Genomic DNA, 18,429 nt, shown 5'->3' with positions numbered 1-18,429 from the left:
GAGGTGGTGGAGTCACCATCCCTGGAGGTGTTGAAGCAAAGCCTGGCTGAGGCACTTAGTGCCATGGTCTGGTTGATTGGCCAGGGCTGGGTGCTAGGTTGGGCTGGATGAGCTTGGAGGTCTCTTCCAACCTGGTTGATTCTATCTGCATTTAACTTTCCACATCTTGAGGGGAGGGGGGGAAGCAAAAACAAAACAAAATAGGCAAGGTTTGTGTTTTGGTACTTGAAGGTAAGCCTGGTTACAAACATACTCACCACTGAAAAGTAACAACATTCAAGTAAATCTTTATTCAAGGTAAAATTAAGTACACAACAGTAAGACAGGAACGCTAAATCTTTGTCATGATTTGTCAGGACATCAAAAGTAGTACACTTCATTTTACCCTAAGTAAATCCCCCTAAGTGTTAATACTACTGTAAAGTTGACAATCAAGAACGTTATTTTTTTTAATACCATAATTGAATCTATGTATTAGAAAAGACATTTTTAAGAGTCAGGCTCTGTATAGCTGATTCCATATTAATGGTTATATTTAAAACCAGAAAATAATGCTTAGCAAACATTTGCTTAAGGCTATTTGACATCACAGAGAAGTGCCACCCCACGCAGAACCCAGTGCTCTGGAGGCTGAAGGGTTTTGAGATCCACAGCAGCGATAAAATTCCCATCAGTTCGGATTGTCTTTTTGTAGATTGGACATGAATACAGACGTGGATCTTTTGAAGCTGAAAAGACAGAAGAGACATAAAAAATGAAAGTAGGTTGAATAAACAGGGTTCAAAGAGACTGGGCACAGTGCAAATGTAAACCTCAATCAAAGTTCAGTAGCACATAAGTTCTCAAGTACCGCCAAAGAAACCTCTTACTCTCACTGGCCACTTGAAAGCTACATATGGCTTGAAATTCCTGTATCAGACTTCACAGCATTACCTAAGAACTCAGTGTAGCAAGAAATGTAAATGGTCACTATAGTAACTAACTTTATTATTATTGCAGTGTCAGGGTCCGGAGGCTGGCGAGAGGCGAGATCGGGGCACTGAAGAGTTGACTCAGCAACTTCTATGCATCACTACAATTTTATTAGGGTAGTGCAGTGTCTTATATAGTGCTCAGAGGAGGTGAATCCAGCCAGCCTGGGGCTGGCACAAGTGGACAGTACAGATTGGCTCAAAGTTATGTGTAAGGCACAGATAGGTTATTCCTTATCAAAACAGCCCATAGTTCCACCCCAGGGGGCTGGCAGGGTCAGCCCCCTACAGGTGTGCATGGGTTGCTCACTTGACTGCAGCCTAGCTTCCTTGAGCCAGCAAGCTCAAGGACATCTCCCTCATCTTTACAGCTCATGCCCCGCTGCGGGAGAAGTTCTCCCACATTGCAGTCTGCCCACTGAACATTACTTCTTATCAATGCATTATAAAGGTGTCAAAATAAAGAATGTCCTGTTTGAAGCAAAGTTTTTTGAAACATATTTAGTATTTTGGAGCATAAATTGTCAGCTCATTGACTGCAAAATCAGAACAGCAGTGTAGTCATTGCTAAACCCCTCTCTATTCTGGTTCAAAAGCCCTGGCAGTCTGGTGCAGTCCTCACTGACTGGAAAAGGGGAAACAGAACTCCCATTTTCAAAAAGCATAGGAAGGAGGAGCCAGGGAACTCCAGGGCAGTCAGTCTCACCTCTGTGCCTGGTATGGCATGGAGCAGATCCTCCTGGAGGCACTACTGAGACAGAAGAATACTGAAGAGGTGATTGGGTACACTCAGCATGGCTGCACCAAGGGCAAATCCTGCCTGGCAAACCTGGTGGCCTTCTATGAACAGGTCACAGCATTCATAGGGGGAGAGCAATTGACACCATTTGCCTGGACCTGAGCAAGGCCTTTGACACTGTCCTGCACCATATCCTCGGCTCCAATCTGGTGACACTTGGGTTTGATGGGTACAGCACTGGATGGATAAAGAACTGGCTTGATGGGAGCACCCAAAGAGTGGCTGTCAATGGCTTCATGTCCAAGTGGGGACCAGTGACAAGTGGAGTCCCTCAGGGGTCAGTCCTGGAACCAGTCTTGTTCAACAGCTTTGTGGGTGCCATGGACAGAGGCATTGAGTGGAGCCTCAGCAAGTTTGCTGCCCACACCAAGCTGTGTGGTGCAGCAGCCAGGCTGGAGGGCAGGGATGCATCCAGAGGGAGCTGGACAGGCTGGAGAGGTGGGCACAAGACAAGCTCAGGAGGTTTAATAAGACCAAGTGCAAGGTCCTGCAGCTGAGTGGAGGCAATGCCAAGCACAACTCCAGGCTGGGCAGTGAGAGCTGGAGAGCAGCCCTGAGGAGAGGGACTTGGGGGTGCTGGTGGAGGAGAAGCTCAACAGGAGCCAGCAGTGTGCACTTGCAGCCCAGAAAGCCAAGCAGCTCCTGGGCTGCAGCAGCAGAAGTGTGGCCAGCAGGTGGAGGGAGGTGATTCTCCTCCTCTACTGCACTCTGCTGAGACCCCACCTGGAGTACTGCATCCAGTTCTGGAGCCCCTGTTACAAGAGGGATGTGGCGATGCTGGAGAAGGTCCACGAGGATGCTCAGAGGGCTGCAGCAGCTCTGCTGTGAGCACAGACTGAAGGAGTTGAGGCGGTTGAGTCTGGGGAAGAGGAGGCTCCCAGGTGACCTTCTTGTGGCCTTCCAGTATCTGAAGAGGGCCTACAACAAAGCTGGGGAGGGACTTTTTAGGCTCTCAGGGAGTGGCAGGACTGGGGGGAATGGAGCAAAGCTGGAGGTGGGGAGATTGAGACTGGATGTGAGGAGGAAGTTGTTGAGCATGAGAGTGGTGAGAGGCTGGAATGGGTTGCTCAGGGAGGTGGTTGAGGCCCCATGCCTGGAGGTGTTTAAGGCCAGGCTGGATGAAGCTCTGGGCAGCCTGGTCTAGGGTAGGGTGTCCCTGGGCATGGCAGGGGGGTTGGAAGTGGATGATCCTCGTGGTCCCTTCCAACCCTGACTGATTCTATGATTCTAATACACCAGCATTTAGCATACATGCTTCCACAGTGCTCATGCCTCTTACAACAGATCAGCTACACAAAACTGTGGTGAAATAACATGTAAGCAGGCTTTGCTTTTGGAGGTCAAGTATTTTTCAACAGAAGTTTCCAGTTTTAAATTCAACAGTGGATAATCCTATTTTACATCCCTATTCAACAGCATTCCCTATTTTATATGGAGGGAAAAAAATGGCAGCACATCAGCCTAAGTATGCATTTTCACAAAGCAGCACTGCCTCCCAGGCCTGTAAATTTCATTTCTGTCCTTATAGTCCTTTTCTGCCTCAAAGACAAAATGTCTTCAGCAACCTCTCTCCATATCTTAGCTGCTTCTGTTAGGTTAAAAAAGAAAAAAAAAAGTGTTTTTATAAATATGTCTACTACTCATATTCTATCTAGAAATGCTTTACATAAGAGATAAAATGTTTACTACATACATGTTACCTACAGGTACTGATATGTGGGTTATGTAATGAGACAATTACATTAGGTTTGGAGGCATAGGAAAGAGGTCATTTAGGTGTTGGTTACAGAGTTTGCATAGGTTAATGTTGATTTCTTCAGATGGAGAGCAGTGACAAGGGGTGTCCCTCAGAGGTCAGTGCTGGGACTTGTGCTGTTTAATATTTTTATCAACAATATAGACAGTGGAATTGAGTGCACCACCAGCAAGTGTGCAGATGGCACCAAGCTGAGTGGTACTGTCTACACACCAGAGGTACAGGATGTCATCCAGAGGGACCTGGACAGGCTGGAGAGGTGTGCCCAAATGAACCTCATGAGATTCAACAAGAGCAAGTGCAGGGTCCTGCACCTGGGCTGGAATAATTCTCAGTACCAATACAGACTAGTGGATGAGATGATAGAAAACAACCCTGTGGAAAAGGACTTGGGGGTGCTGATGGAAGAGAAGCTGGACATGAGCAGACAGTGTGAGCTTGCAGCTCAGAAGGCAATCACAGCCTGGGCTGCATCAGAAGATGCATTGCCAGCAGATCCAGAGAGGTGATTCTGCCAAGGTGTTCTGCCACTCTGCTCTGCTCTGGTGAGACCTCAACTGAGTACAGCACCCAGGCCTGGAGGCCTCAATATAGGAAGGACATGGACCTGATGGAGCAGGTCCAGAAGAGTGCCACAAAAATGATCAGGGGGTTGGAGGACCTCTGCTACAAAGATAGGCTAAAGGAGCTGGGCTTATTCAGCCTGGAAAAGAGGAGTCTCCAGGGAGACCTAATAGTGACCTTCCAGTACCCAAAGGGGGTCTGCAAGAAGAATGGAGAGGGACTGTTTACAAAGATCTGTAGTGGTAGGATGAGGGGCAATGGCTTCAAAGTAGAGAGGAGTAGATTTAGAATGGGTTAGGAACAAGTTCTTTACTATGAGGGTGGTGGAACACTGGAACAGGGTGGTAGGTAGTTTGGGAGTAGTTGGGGCCCCATCCACAGAGATACTGAAGGTGAGGCTTGACAAGGCCCTAGGCAACCTGACCTAGTTGAAAATGCCCATGCTTGTTGCAGAGGGAGTAGGACTAGATGAGCTTCAGAGGTCCCTTCCAACCCAGACCTTTCACTGATTGTTAGTCTAAGACACACAGTCAATGGAACACAGTGCAAGTGTTTTTGGCAGAGGAGACAGAGAACAACGAATCTGTAATAAGTTTAAAAAGATATTAGCAACATACTAAGACCAAAAGGTAAAGACTGAGCTAAACATTGTGAGAAGTGCCTACTATTAATTATCAGGGTAGGCTGTGCTAGTTTGAGCCTAGCTGGGATATTTTGCTGAGAAGAACTAGATGACAGGCTGTGAAAAGGAAACAGTGGTGATGGCTGCTGCACTCATAGGCTTGCTGAGATGGGTAAGAACAAGAACATAAACATAGATAACAGAGTTGCTCTCTGTGGATGCATGCACTTCTCTCTCTAAATTGCTGCCTAACTAATCCATCTGCTTCCTAACCCCTCTGGCCGATCCTCCAAACTCACCTTGAACATAAGGCAGAGTCTGGGGTAAGGTAGAGGAGTGGGAAGAAGGTGGAAGGGTGGTTGGAAGCCCCTCCTGAGGACTCTGGTTTCTGGGGAGGGTGTTTCTGGTTTTTTGTTTTTTTTAACTTGTACACTTCTGTTTATAGCTGCAAATAAAGTAATACCTGCTGGTATATTGTGCTAAGCTGCAAACAAAGCTTCATTTCTGTAATTTCCAACTGCTGAGTCTAGTCATAGAATCATAGAATCATAGAATCAACCAGGTTGGAAGAGACCTCCAAGCTCAGCCAGTCCAACCTAGCACCCAGCCCTATCCAATCAACCAGACCATGGCACTAAGTGCCTCATCCAGTCTTTTCTTGAAGACCCCCAGGGATGGTGCCTCCACCACCTCCCTGGGCAGCCCATTCCAATGATTTTCTTAATTGCAGGGGAGCAGGTAACACCCAAACCATCACATAGACTGAAAGCTGATTTTGTATGGAAGAACAGGGAGTCTACCCCACTGAAAATGTTTTTGTAAGTATACAATGAATAGCAATGGTTACTTGAGCTAAAGCTCAAAAGATGTCCGTGCAGTTGAATAAAGTTACACTGAATTCCATCCCAATAGCATCCTTTACAGTACAGTTACTTACTATTATTCTCTGCATATATCCTTATAACAGGCATCATCTCAAAGAGCACCTTGGGTTTAGATTCAGTCAGTCTCATGTTTCTTCGGTCCCAGCCAGCTCCTTCTAAGTACAGTCCATACACGTACACACCTTCCAAAGGAGGACTTGTGATATCATCCTTCATCCACTTAGTGACCTCACTGCACAGCACTACACTGTCAAGAGCCCATCCATGGTTAACCCTTGTTATTTCCTGCTCAAAGTAAATGAAAGTATAGAAGTTAGACTTTTATGTATGCACAGAATCATTTTTTTCTCAAGCATTTATTAGCCACATAGGTCTATGGTCACAAATTACCATCTTCAATTCTGGGAATGCAAAGTGCAGAAGAGCTGTGAATGGAGTGAAGAAGGATAATAACAAGTGGATGCTGACCTTGGTTCCCATCAGCTGCTGGCTACCTTATCTCAGAAGGGATAGATAACAGACACCTCGTTAATGAGAAAAACAAGGTGTGGTTTATGCTGATGGAGTGGGCTGCCCTTGAGTAATTATGCTAATGTGTAGGCATGTGCCTTGGGGCCCTGAGGGGATACATTTTCTTGAACACGGTGACTCCACCACCTCCCTGGGCAGCCCATTCCAATGCCAATCACCCTCTCTGACAACAACTTCCTCCTAACATCCAGCCTAGACCTCCCCTGGCACAATTTGAGACTGTGTCCCCTTGTTCTGGTGCTGGTTGCCTGGCCGAAGAAACCAACCCCACCTGGCTACAGCCTCCCTTCAGGTAGTTGTAGGCAGCAATGAGATCACTTCTGAGCCTCCTCTCCTCCAGGCTGCACACCCCCAGCTCCCTCAGCCTCTCCTCACAGGGCTGTGCTCCAGGCCCCTCACCAGCTTTGTCAGCCTTCTCTGGACACATTCCAGTACCTCAACATCTCTCTTGAATTGAGGAGCCCAGAACTGGACACAGCACTCAAGGTGTGGCCTGAGCAGTGCTGAGTACAGGGGAAGAATAACCTCCCTTGTCCTGCTGGCCACACTGCTCCTGATCCAAGCCTATAGCTCAGCCTTCACAACACTGTTCTGATTAAAATAGCATACCAAGGAATATGCAGAGTAAGACTTGAAGCACAACTTACCTGTCTCATTGCAGTTAAAAATCCTTGAGGATTAAAAAAACCTGACATCCAGAAGCAGTTTGGTCTGCTCTCAAAAATCCAATTGTAAAGCTGGTAGTTTCTTTCTAGAAGCTCAGTAAACCAGAAACCAAGTGTACTGGAAGCCCAAGATGCCTAAAACCCAGTAAGCAGCATGTTTTATCCAACACTTTTAAAACATTATATTACTGTATTGAAATGGTAATTTTTCACAAGGTACTAAATGCCATGACACTGACAAAGCACATTTAAAGCTCATTTTTCACAGCTTCACTTTTAACCTGACAGACAAATGCTGCATCTCGCTGAAATCTGTAGCAAGTTCTTTCTCTGTTCAAATTCATGGCTACCATTCTATTTAGACATTTTTAATGTCCTTTGCTGATTTTCCACTTCAGGAAGTTCTTTTTGCAAAATTAGATAGCTGTGTAAACTAGGCAGAAATATTGTAGACATCTCACTAAGAGAAAGATGAATGCATCAAGATACCAGTTTGGTTTTTGGTTGGTTTTTTATTTGCCAAACTCATTCTACTTCTGCTGAAAAAATAAAGTTTAAAGATATTTGTTTAGATTTATGATGATTCTTCTCTTTGTGTAGTTGTATCAAACTTGGGGCATGATATACCTCCTCTCAGCTCCCTCAGCCTCTCCTCGTAGAGTTTGTGTTTCAGGCCTCTTACTAGCTTCATTGCCCTTCTCTGGACACCTTCCAGCACCTCAACATCTCTCTTGAATTGAGGAGCCCAGAACTGGACACAGCACTCAAGGTGTGGCCTGACCAGTGCTGAGTACAGGGGAAGAATAACCTCCCTTGTCCTACTGAGTGAGAGGCAAGGAATTGCACTGTGCATCACTTGAATAACATCCCTTGTCCTACTGAGTGAGAGGTAAGGAATTGCATTGTGCATCACTTGAATAACATTCCTTGTCCTACTGAGTGAGAGGGAAGGAATTGCATTGTGCATCGCTTGAATAACATTCCTTGTCCTACTGAGTGAGAGGCAAGGAATTGCACTGTGCATCTCTTGAATATCATTCCTTGTCCTACTGAGTGAGAGGCAAGGAATTGCATTGTGCATCACTTGAATAACATTCCTTGTCCTACTGAGTGAGAGGCAAGGAATTGTATTGTGCATCACTTGAGTAACATCCCTTGTCCTACTGAGTGAGAGGCAAGGAATTGCATTGTGCATCGCTTGAATAACATTCCTTGTCCTACTGAGTGAGAGGCAAGGAATTGCACTGTGCATCTCTTGAATATCATTCCTTGTCCTACTGAGTGAGAGGCAAGAAATTGCACTGTGCATCGCTTGAATAACATTCCTTGTCCTACTGAGTGAGAGGCAAGGAATTGCATTGTGCATCACTTGAATAACATTCCTTGTCCTACTGAGTGAGAGGCAAGGAATTGCATTGTGCATCACTTGAATAACATTCCTTGTCCTACTGAGTGAGAGGCAAGGAATTGCATTGTGCATCACTTGTATTTCTCAGGTTTTATTTCACACTCTTTTTGCTATATTCTTAATAATAATTATTATTATTAATATTATTATTATATTTAAATTTTATGTCAATTGTTATAATGTTCTTCTCTCAATCCATGAATTTTGCTTTGCCTTGATTCTCCTACCCATCCTACTGGAGAAGTGAGTGAGCTTAGTACATAGTTGACAGCTGAAGTTAAAGCACAACAATGAAACAGGCTGTTAAAATGTGAAATACTTGCATCACCCACATTCATTTATATTTTTATAAATGGAAGAGGGCTTGTTTTGGCTGTCTTTATCTTAGCCTAAAATCTACTCCAGCAGTTACACAGTCCTGGTTAGCACCTGTGTTTCAAAAGCTTTGACTGCATGTCTAGTGGTTTAATCTAGCTCTACAGGGAAAAAGAAGAATTGAATGTGCTTTCCCTTACAAAACAAAGGATGTACACCTACTTTTTTCCATCTGGCAGGAATCCTTCCATCATACATGCAGTCTAAGGCATCCCTCAGGTTTTCACTCATAACAATTGTCCCATCAGTGGCAAGTTTTAGATCGGTCAGAGTGCTTCTCACTAAGGAAATAACTCTCTGCATTTGTTCAATTTCCTGTCGCAAAAATATGTTCATAGGCTGGAAAGATCCCATGCTCCTCAGTTTCCCTTTTACCTGCAGATAGAAAACCAAATACCCTTCAATAGAAGTAGAAAGACAAAGGTGGTTTTATGTCAAGGTTAGGTCTCAATAAAAGTTTTTAGATACAATACTTTCATTTAAGAAGTTAAATGATCAGCTTAGGACCTTGCTTGAATCTTCTGCAAGACAGAAATGCAGAATTTATTCCAGAGGTCTCTGATGCTGAAATTAGCTGTGTTTGCAATCTAGCTCAGGACTTAGTCTATAGATCATTCAATGAGTTAACACCATTTAAATAGCACATAGGTCTACCCAGTTGTAAGGATTTCAGCTTCCATTCCAATAGACAGTTAGAATCATAGAATAGAATCATAGAATCAGTCAGGGTTGGAAGGGACCACAAGGATCATCCAGTTCCAACCTCCCTGCTGTGGGCAGGGACACTCTACCCTAGCTCAGGCTCCCCACAGCCTCATCCAGCCTGGCCTTAAACACCTCCAGGGATGGGACCTCAACCACCTCCCTGGGCAACCCATTCCAGCCTCTCACCACTCTTATGATAAACAAATTCTTCCTCATGTCCAGTCTGACTCTCCCCACCTCCAGCTTCGGTCCATTCCCCCTAGTCCTGTCACTCTCTGGTAGCCTAAAAAATCCCTCCCCAGCTTTTTTGTAGGCCCCCTTCAGATATCTACAAGACAGAAGCTGGCCATAATGAGTATGATTACTTAAGCTATTATGTGCTAGTATGGCTTCTGAGACATTAAACACTAGACTTCAATCAATACAACCTAGAACTTGGCAAGTTTTTCAGCACCTATTTCACTGAATAAAACAGCAACTTAAAATACCTTCAGGATGTATGCTAAATCCCAGAACAATATGCATGTTAATTTTCAGAAGCACAAATACCCTTGGAACATGACCTCAGTTCTCAACAGTGTCAACAACCTTTGTTAAAAGCTGAGGATCCCACCTCCTCCATAATGCACTTAAGCATTAAGTATCATAGTATCATAGTATCATCAGGGTTGGAAGAGATCTCACAGATCATCAAGTCCAACCCTTTACCACAGAGCTCAAGGCCAGACCATGGCACCAAGTGCCACGTCCAGTCCTGCCTTGAACAGCTCCAGGGACGGCGACTCCACCACCTCCCCGGGCAGCCCATTCCAGTGTCCGATGCTTTAATATATCAAAAAAGCTCTTCTAAAAGCAATTCCATGTACATTGAGTGACTTCAGTATAAATGTTAAGAGTCTGGTCAGACTCCTTTAAGACATGTTTTTGAAGTACTGGCTGTATGAATGAACTCAGATTTGTTTTTTTTACCCCCTCCCCCCCCCCCCCCCACGAAGAAAGATGGAGAGAGTATTTCTGAACAGAATTGCATTAACTCACTTCAAATGGCACATAATCAGCAGGAAGCTTTTGCAGCATATCATCAGCCAACCTGGCTACAACTGCCTCTCGGGTTTCACCTCCTCCATCAGAACTATCTTTAGGCTGAATACTGAGAATGATGTCTAGTACATCTTTGGAAAGTTTACTTTGGTAAGTGATATCTGCATTGGGATGCAAACCAAACACCTCCGGTGTGTCGTAAGCAGGAAGACTCTACATAGTAAAACATAAAAGGGAAAAAAAAAGCACAGCTGGAGATGGATTTATAGGCTCATTAGGAAAGAAATAGCAACCACCAAAACGCAACATCCCCACACCTAGAATGAAAACAACCCAAAGAAATTGAAAAAAAAAACAACCAAATCTAAACAAACAACCCAGTTAAAATCATAGACTCAGTCAGGGTTGGAAGGGACCACAAGGATCATCCAGTTCCAACCCCACTGCCATGGGCAGGGACACCCTACCCTAGAGCAGGCTGCCCACAGCCTCATCCAGCCTGGCCTTAAACACCTCTAAGCATTGGGTCTCAACAACCTCCCTGGGCAACCCATTCCAGCCTCTCACCACTCTCATGCTCAACAACTTCCTCCTCATGTCCAGTCTGACTCTTCCCACCTCCAGCTTTGCTCCACTCCCCCCAGTCCTGTCACTCCCTGAGAGCCTAAAAAGTCCCTCTCCAGCTTTTTTTGTAGGCTTCCTTCAGGTACTGGAAGGCCACAAGAAGGTCACCTCAGAGCCTCCTCTTCTCCAGACTCAACAGCCCCAACTCTTTCAGTCTGTGCTCACAGCAGAGCTGCTGCAGCCCTCTGAGCATCCTCCTGGCCCTTCTCTGGACATGCTCCAGCATCTCCACATCCTCCTTGTAGTGGGGGCTGCACACATTTTAGAGGCTAGATCTCTCCAGAGTTTTCAAACGTGAAAATAACTTGTGATCTGTGTGCCATGTCACAGCCCAAATCACACCAAGGTGAACAAGAAATTCAGTGTTAACCTTTAACCATTATTTTAGTAGTTAGCTTGTACTTTCATATGGGTGTATTTTATTATCTTGAGGCTGCTCTCAATGTCTGGATTCCATTGTCTGTTCTTTCTCAGTAACTTTATTCCTTTAGGTATGTCCATCAAGCAGATCATATGAAAAAGGAGAGGTTCCTGTCAGAACAGGCACATCTCAGGTTTCCATTTACCAACCTGTATGTACTGAAGGTATTGATCCACTGTAGTGCATTTGGGTATGCTGTATCCTTTGTAGAAGCTGAATTCTTGACTGAGAATATTTTCACTGAACAAAACTTTTACAAAGGTGTTCATGAGTCTTTTGTCATAGTCATCTGTCACACGGCCACCATACTGGATCTCACCTATCATGTAACAAACAGTGCTCCAGGAGACACCCTGAAAACAAGCAGGAAGTCTTGACTAGTTAATACACTTCCCCTTTGTTAGTAAGAACATCTGACATATGAAGTACTGCACCTCTATCCCGTTTGGAAGAAAGTTATTTTCTTAACTGTACAATGCTGTATTCACAGAACACCTTCAAGGATTTCTCAAAATAGAATTCAGTGGAAATTAATTCAAGAGGCTATTCCAGCATATGGGCAAGAAGGACACAGCTACATTACAACCATGCTTTCAGCTTCACTAAAATGCTCATCATAAAGTGATCTGCCACATATCTCTATCTACATGACACCTGGACATATGACAGTGAGAAATGGAAGGGGAATTCCTACACATTCATTTAATGCCACTAAATTTAGGAGCCAAATAGAATCATAGGACCAGTCAGGGTTGGAAGGGACCACAAGCATCATCTAGTTCCAACCCCCTGACATGGGCAGGGACACCCTACCCTAGATCAGACTGGCCAGCTCATCCAGCCTGGCCTTATTATAGTGTTTTTATACATAACAGATTTAAACAAAATAGTATTTTAAATATAGTGACATGTATTTAACTACCTAACTGAGAGTTTGTTTTTTTTTAATGTACAGGTTGTTAGAGAAACTTAATATGCATGGCATTAAAAGTCTAATTTGAGCCTGCTGCTCTACAGATGTGTAATTGGAATATTGAATGTTTGGAGAAAGAAATAAAAGAATAGAATCATGGAATCAAACAGGTTGGAAGAGACTTCCAAAATCATGCAGTCCAACCAAAACTTGAGGCAGTTTGCATTCTATGATGGCAATGCTCAGCATCATCAAGCAAAGTGTAGAGATAAATATACAACAAAATGTATGATTTGCAGTCAAATATCTGATTGGACAGCTTAAGGGACCAGAAGTCATTATGTATCATAGAATCATAGAATCAACCAGGTTGGAAGAGACCTACAAGATCAGCCAGTCCAACATAACACCCAGCCCTGTCCAATCAACTAGACCATAGCACTGCCTCATCCAGTCTTTGCTTGAACACCTCCAGGGGTGGCAACTCCACCACCTCCCTGGGCAGCCCATTCCAATGCCAAACACTCTCTCTGTGATTTAATTTAAATTCATGTTTCTGTTTCAGTTATTTAGAACCATGTCTGTGTCACAAAAGCACCCCACACATGAAAAACAAGGAAGCCTGTTTTAGAACAACTTCTGTTTGAACAGAAAGTGACTTTTCTAATGTTTGCCACCATATGCACCTGTGATTAAATGTTGCAGTGAAGCTTAGAGTTTGATTTAGAAAGAAAAAGGTGGGGTTTGCCTGTCTCTAGAATTGGGTGTGGACTAGTTTTGATCATTTTGAGCTGAGACTTACAAATGGCATTGGAATGGGCTGCCCAGGGAGGTGGTGGAGTCATTGTCCCTGGACAACAAGGGGACACAGTCTCAAGCTGTGCTGGAGGAAGTACAGGGTGGATGTTAGGAGGAAGCTCTCCACAGAGAGAGTGATTTGCCATTAGATTGGGCTGCCCAGGGAGGTGGTGGAGTCACCATCCCTGGAGGTGTTGAAGCAAAGCCTGGATGAGGCACTTAGTGCCATGGTCTGGTTGACTGGCTAGGGCTGGGTGCTAGGTTGGACTGGACGATCTTGAAGGTCTCTTCCAACCTGTTTGATTCTACAATCTACATTCTTCTACTAGAAAGATCCATCACCATCTACCTCCCCCACGAAAACATTCATTACCTTCTTGACATCCATGCCATCCAAGTAGTTTTGAATGAATTGTACAGCAGCATTGAAATCAGCTTGATTGAACTCATAGGGTATATTCCAACCCAGAGATCCAAACTTGCGTCTTTCTTGAACGGTGGAGTGTAGAAAGGCTACAGCATACAACATTGGTTTCCACTGTACCATGTCACTGACATCCAGTAAGTCCTGACTGACACCTGTTGATTGTAAGTAGGCTTTATAAGAAACATAGCAATAGTTTTCAACATTGCCTCACAAGAACCACAGCAATACAAATCAATGCTAAAACATCAATCCTGGAGACATTCAGTCGCCCAAGAGTCAGTTATCGTCCTACAAAGTGTTCTGTGCTGGAGATGGTTTATAGCAGGCTAAGTTGCTCAAATTAAAAGAATAAAATTCAGAGAAAGATCCCACCAAAATTTACTAATAACTGCATTCATATTAATTTTATCATTCTAGCTTGCACTTAGTATGAGTGGCTACAATATGAGCACATAACACCGCAGAGCCCAACAGTGAGCAATACTGAAGTCATTACCATTTTAGCACTCACCACTGTATGTTCTCTTTAGTCCAGCTCTGAGACCTTGAGGTGTTTCATAGGTGAACTTAATAGACATTTGAAGAAGGGTGATAGGGAACTGCTTGTGAACGTCAGTTGTCATCCACAGTCGGAAGTTTTCATGAACAGCCTCTGTCTCTATTACCCTGTCAATCAACTCATCCAAAAAGTCAAGTCCAAGGTGGCAGTTCTGCAGGAGTGCCCAACCTCCCTAGTTTAATACAACAGAATATAAAGTTATCGACACGGTGCACAAACTTTGCTCATGAGGCAGGTTAGAAGCAAAACCACTGCATCTAAGATACAACAAAACATAGCAGATTTAAGAATTTATCAGAGCTGTTTAAAGAAAAAGAGTCCCCCAGAGTAGTTTTTGCACCAGCTCAGCAAATCAAACCTTAATCATTTCATTTCAGGTACATTTCACATACAAGAGACCAATATCCATTGTAATGGCACACATGCGACTAAGAAAGTATATTCTATCCAAAACAAAGATCCTGTAAGCTAAGGTGTGGCCTGTTCCTCCTGGAAGTGTTGTTCAATTCTTTAGGTTTAGCATCTAAAGAACTGGCCTTGCCTGTCTGTTGGGAACAGGCTGAAGGAGAGGGGACACAAGTCCCTAGAAGCTTGTACAATCAAGCCTTTGACGTGAGGTCTGAGTGTACTGAAACGCAGCCACAGTAGTGAATGTGAAGAAGCTCAAAGGAATTTGCCCTTGAGCCTTCTGATAAACAACTTCTGTGGGACTGTGTCCAGAATAGGAGGGAAATCAGCTTCAGCAGAAACCGCATGCAGGAGGAACATACAAATCCCAATCTTTAGATGTGCCAATCGCTAATTAACAGCACTGCATTGCATGCTGGGTTCGCACTAACTGGGGTCACCCTAACCTAAAAGTTGATGCTCTGTAATTCGAAGCCTGATGCTCTCAATAAACCCTTGGATCGTCTTGAAGCTAGCTCATGTTGAGTTGTCTCTTGACTTTCCCGACCCCATGCCTGTCCTATCTGTTCTTCTCAAGTAGCCCCCACCTTTTCCCATTCAGTGCACAGGCTGAAGGGAAGGCCTTCTTGCTCACTACAGCTACCTGAAAGGAGGTTTCAGCAAGAGGGAGGTTAGTCTCTCCTCCTTAGTAATCATAGAATCAGCCAGGCTGAAAGAGACCTTCAAGATCATCCAGTCCTACCTAGCACCCAGCCCAGTGCAATCAACCAGACCATGGCACTAAATGCCTCAGCCAGGCTTTGCTTCAACACCTCCAGGCACAGCGACTCCACCACCTCCCTGGGCAGCCCATTCCAATGCCAATCACTCTCTCTGTGATAGAACCAGAGGAAATGACTTCAAGTTGCACCCAATGAGGTTTTGATTGGATATCTGAAGAAACTTCTTCACTGATTATTAAACACTGGAATAAGTGTCACTGGAATCAAGAGTCACAGAGCAAGGGTCGCAGAGCACTGGCACAGGCTCACCAGAGAGGTTGTGGGGTCTCCTTCTCTGGAGACTTTCAAGGCCTGTCTGGATGTGTTCCTCTGTGATCTGTGTTGGTACTGTCTAGAGTACTGTTAGACTTGATGATCTCCTTGGGTCCCTACCAACCCCTAACATCCTGTGAGCCTGTAATAGGTTCCCCAGGGAGGTGCACCTGGAAATGGTTAAAAGATGCATAGATGTGGTGCTACAGGATATGGTTTAGCACCAGACCTGGCAATTAAATAATGGTTGAAGTTGATGATCTTTTCAAGATCTTTTCCAACCAAAACAATTCAGTGATTTAAAACATCTGGACATGAGTATAGTGCTTGTAAACACTGACAAATCATGACCTACATATGGGAGCTCAGAAGTAGCTCTATGAAGCAAGAGGTTAAACCTTGTTCCTGACAAGGTTTATAGAATAACCAAATACACAGTCTTAATTATTGTTATGCAATGATAGACACCAAACTTTCTCATCTGAATCACCATACTTCATACAGACATCTCACATACTTCATGAAGAGGGTATGTGAGATAGCCAGAGAGAGAAACTGCATTTCTCTTTGCTACACAAAATGACCTGCTCTTGCCTATCTTTTGAGTGAGTTTCTTATCAGATCTGCTAATTAGCTCTTAATGTGAACTGGTAAAACAGAGGCAAAAGTCAGTGGAAAACTGGTTACACAGACAAGGAAGAAGCTCATGACAGAGCACAAGAAGTTTAATTAGTTCACATCAGCAGACACAGCAGTACTACCACCTGCCTGTTGGGCAAAGCACAATAAATTGGAACATCTCATCTTTCCTTTCTCATACAGGAAATTTTATTCTTTAATTCTTCCTTTTTTTACTTACATAATCCCTGTGCTATTAGATTAAAAATCCCAATCCAAAACTCAGACAACTGTAAGACAAATTACTTTGCTACACAGTCTTGTTCTTCCGAAGGTTATGTAACTCTCAATAGTGTATTTGGAATTAAACTTCCTCATTTAACAGTGTGCTGTAGTACTAAAAATACAACACTGCAAAACTGTTAAGAAATGCTTGCTGAAGAATATTTAATATTCATGCAATCCACATGATTAATTCAGCTGTATTCAGCAGTCAAAGACCTACAACCAAAACTTATATATATATATATATATATATATATATATATATATATATATATATATATATGAAAACCAGTGATACCTTCACAGTCCCAAAAAGCTTGTTATGGTCAATTAAATTACTGTGAAAATATGTTTCTATTGCTTAGAACAATTATTTATGCCAATAAATGTATGCTTTTGAACTAGCACTAACTACTGGCAAAGCTGGCAGCTCGTGGCTTGGACAGATTCACTCTGATATGGGTCAGGAACTGGCTGGAAGTCAGAGCCCAGAGAGTGGTGGTGAATGGTGCCACATTCAGTTGGCAGCTGTCACTGGTGGTGTGCCCCAAGGATCAGTGCTGGGCCCAGGCCTGTTCAATATCTTTATTGATGATCTGGACCAGGGGATTGAGTCCAGCATCAGTAAGTTTGCAGATGACACCAAGCTAGGAGCAGGTGTGGAGCTGTTGGAGGGTAGGAGAGCCCTGCAGAGGGACCTGGCCAGGCTGGATGGGTGGGCAGAGGCCACTGGGATGAGATTTAACAAGGCCAAGTGCAGGGTTCTATACTTTGGCCATAACAACTCCAAGCAGCACTACAGGCTGGGGACAGAGTGGCTGAGAGCAGCCAGGCAGAGAGGAACCTGGGGGTGCTGATAGATATTAGCTGAAGATGAGGCAGCAGTGTGCCCAGGTGGCCAAGAGAGCCAGTGGCATCCTGGCCTGGATCAGGAACAGTGTGGCCAGCAGGACAAGGGAGGTTATTCTGCCCCTGTACTCAGCACTGGTCAGGCCACACCTTGAGTGCTGTGTCCAGTTCTAGGCCCCTCAATGCAAGAGAGATGTTGAGGTGCTGGAAGGTGTCCAGAGAAGGGTGACAAAGCTGGTGAGGGGCCTGGAGCACAGCCCTGTGAGGAGAGGCTGAGGGAGCTGGGGGTGTGCAGCCTGCAGAAGAGGAGGCTCAGGGCAGACCTCATTGCTGTCTACAACTGCCTGAAGGGAGGCTGTAGCCAGGTGGAGTTGGTTTCTTCTGCCAGGCAAGCAGCAACAGAACAAGGGGACACAGTCTCAAGCTGTGGTGGGGGAGGTCTAGGCTGGATGTTGTTAGGAAGTTGTTGTCAGAGAGAGTGATTGGCATTGGAATGGGCTGCCCAGGGAGGTGGTGGAGTCACCATCCCTGGAGGTGTTGAAGCCAAGCCTGGCTGAGGCACTTAGTGCCATGGTTTAGTTGATTGGCTAAGGCTGGGTGCTAGGTTGGACTGGATGAGCTTGGAAGTCTCTTCCAACCTGGTTGATTCTGTGATATTCACCAACTTCATTTCATGCTAGGATCTGCATTTCTATGTTTTTAATCCAGATAACCATTCAGATTTTTATCTCTTACATGAGCCATCGTCTGCTGTAAAAGTTTGCGAGCGTGGATTTCTTGCCCCTGGCCCATGGAAATACAATGTGTCTCTGTCTTCAGTCTTCTTCCCAAAGCAATAATTGAGTCCATAGGATCAGAGCCCATGGAAAGAAAGCATATGAGAGGAGTACGTGGATCTGACTCCTCCCATGTCTTCTCCAAGTCTAAGATGACTCCCTCCGCATATCTCTCCCCCATAGTGTCAGTGATGTATTTTCTTGCCTACATTAAAAAAAGGCAAATTTACCTTGTGATATAACCACTTAATGCTTTTCTCTTCCAAGTGCAAACACAAGCAATAAGTAAACTGAAGAGCGAAGAACAAACATGCAACGAACTTCTTGCTACACAGCATACTGTTTTTGAAGGTGTCATTTCTTACAGCTTTATACAACCAGTTAAAGTTTAACAAA

General features: G+C 44.3%; 1 protein-coding gene across 1 annotated transcript in view; it reads right to left on the bottom strand.

Moving 5' to 3' along the window:
- Nucleotides 1-271: 271 nt before the first annotated feature.
- Nucleotides 272-18,429, bottom strand: part of DNAH5 (dynein axonemal heavy chain 5) — a 208,789-nt gene continuing 190,631 nt past the window's right edge. Inside the window, exons 71-79 of the mRNA XM_064160720.1 lie at nt 17,993-18,238; nt 14,016-14,235; nt 13,451-13,656; nt 11,516-11,719; nt 10,319-10,534; nt 8,738-8,950; nt 6,775-6,927; nt 5,650-5,881; nt 272-728 (exon numbers count right to left, since the gene is read on the bottom strand). Of these exons, the coding sequence (XP_064016790.1) occupies nt 577-728; nt 5,650-5,881; nt 6,775-6,927; nt 8,738-8,950; nt 10,319-10,534; nt 11,516-11,719; nt 13,451-13,656; nt 14,016-14,235; nt 17,993-18,238 (1,842 nt within the window). The 3' untranslated portion in view covers nt 272-576. The remainder of the gene's footprint in view (nt 729-5,649; nt 5,882-6,774; nt 6,928-8,737; nt 8,951-10,318; nt 10,535-11,515; nt 11,720-13,450; nt 13,657-14,015; nt 14,236-17,992; nt 18,239-18,429) is intronic.

The sequence above is a fragment of the Pogoniulus pusillus genome, chromosome 21, assembly GCF_015220805.1.
Source record: "Pogoniulus pusillus isolate bPogPus1 chromosome 21, bPogPus1.pri, whole genome shotgun sequence".
In the NCBI taxonomy this organism is placed as follows: Eukaryota; Metazoa; Chordata; class Aves; order Piciformes; family Lybiidae; genus Pogoniulus; species Pogoniulus pusillus.
This window is presented reverse-complemented; position numbering and strand designations above follow the sequence as displayed.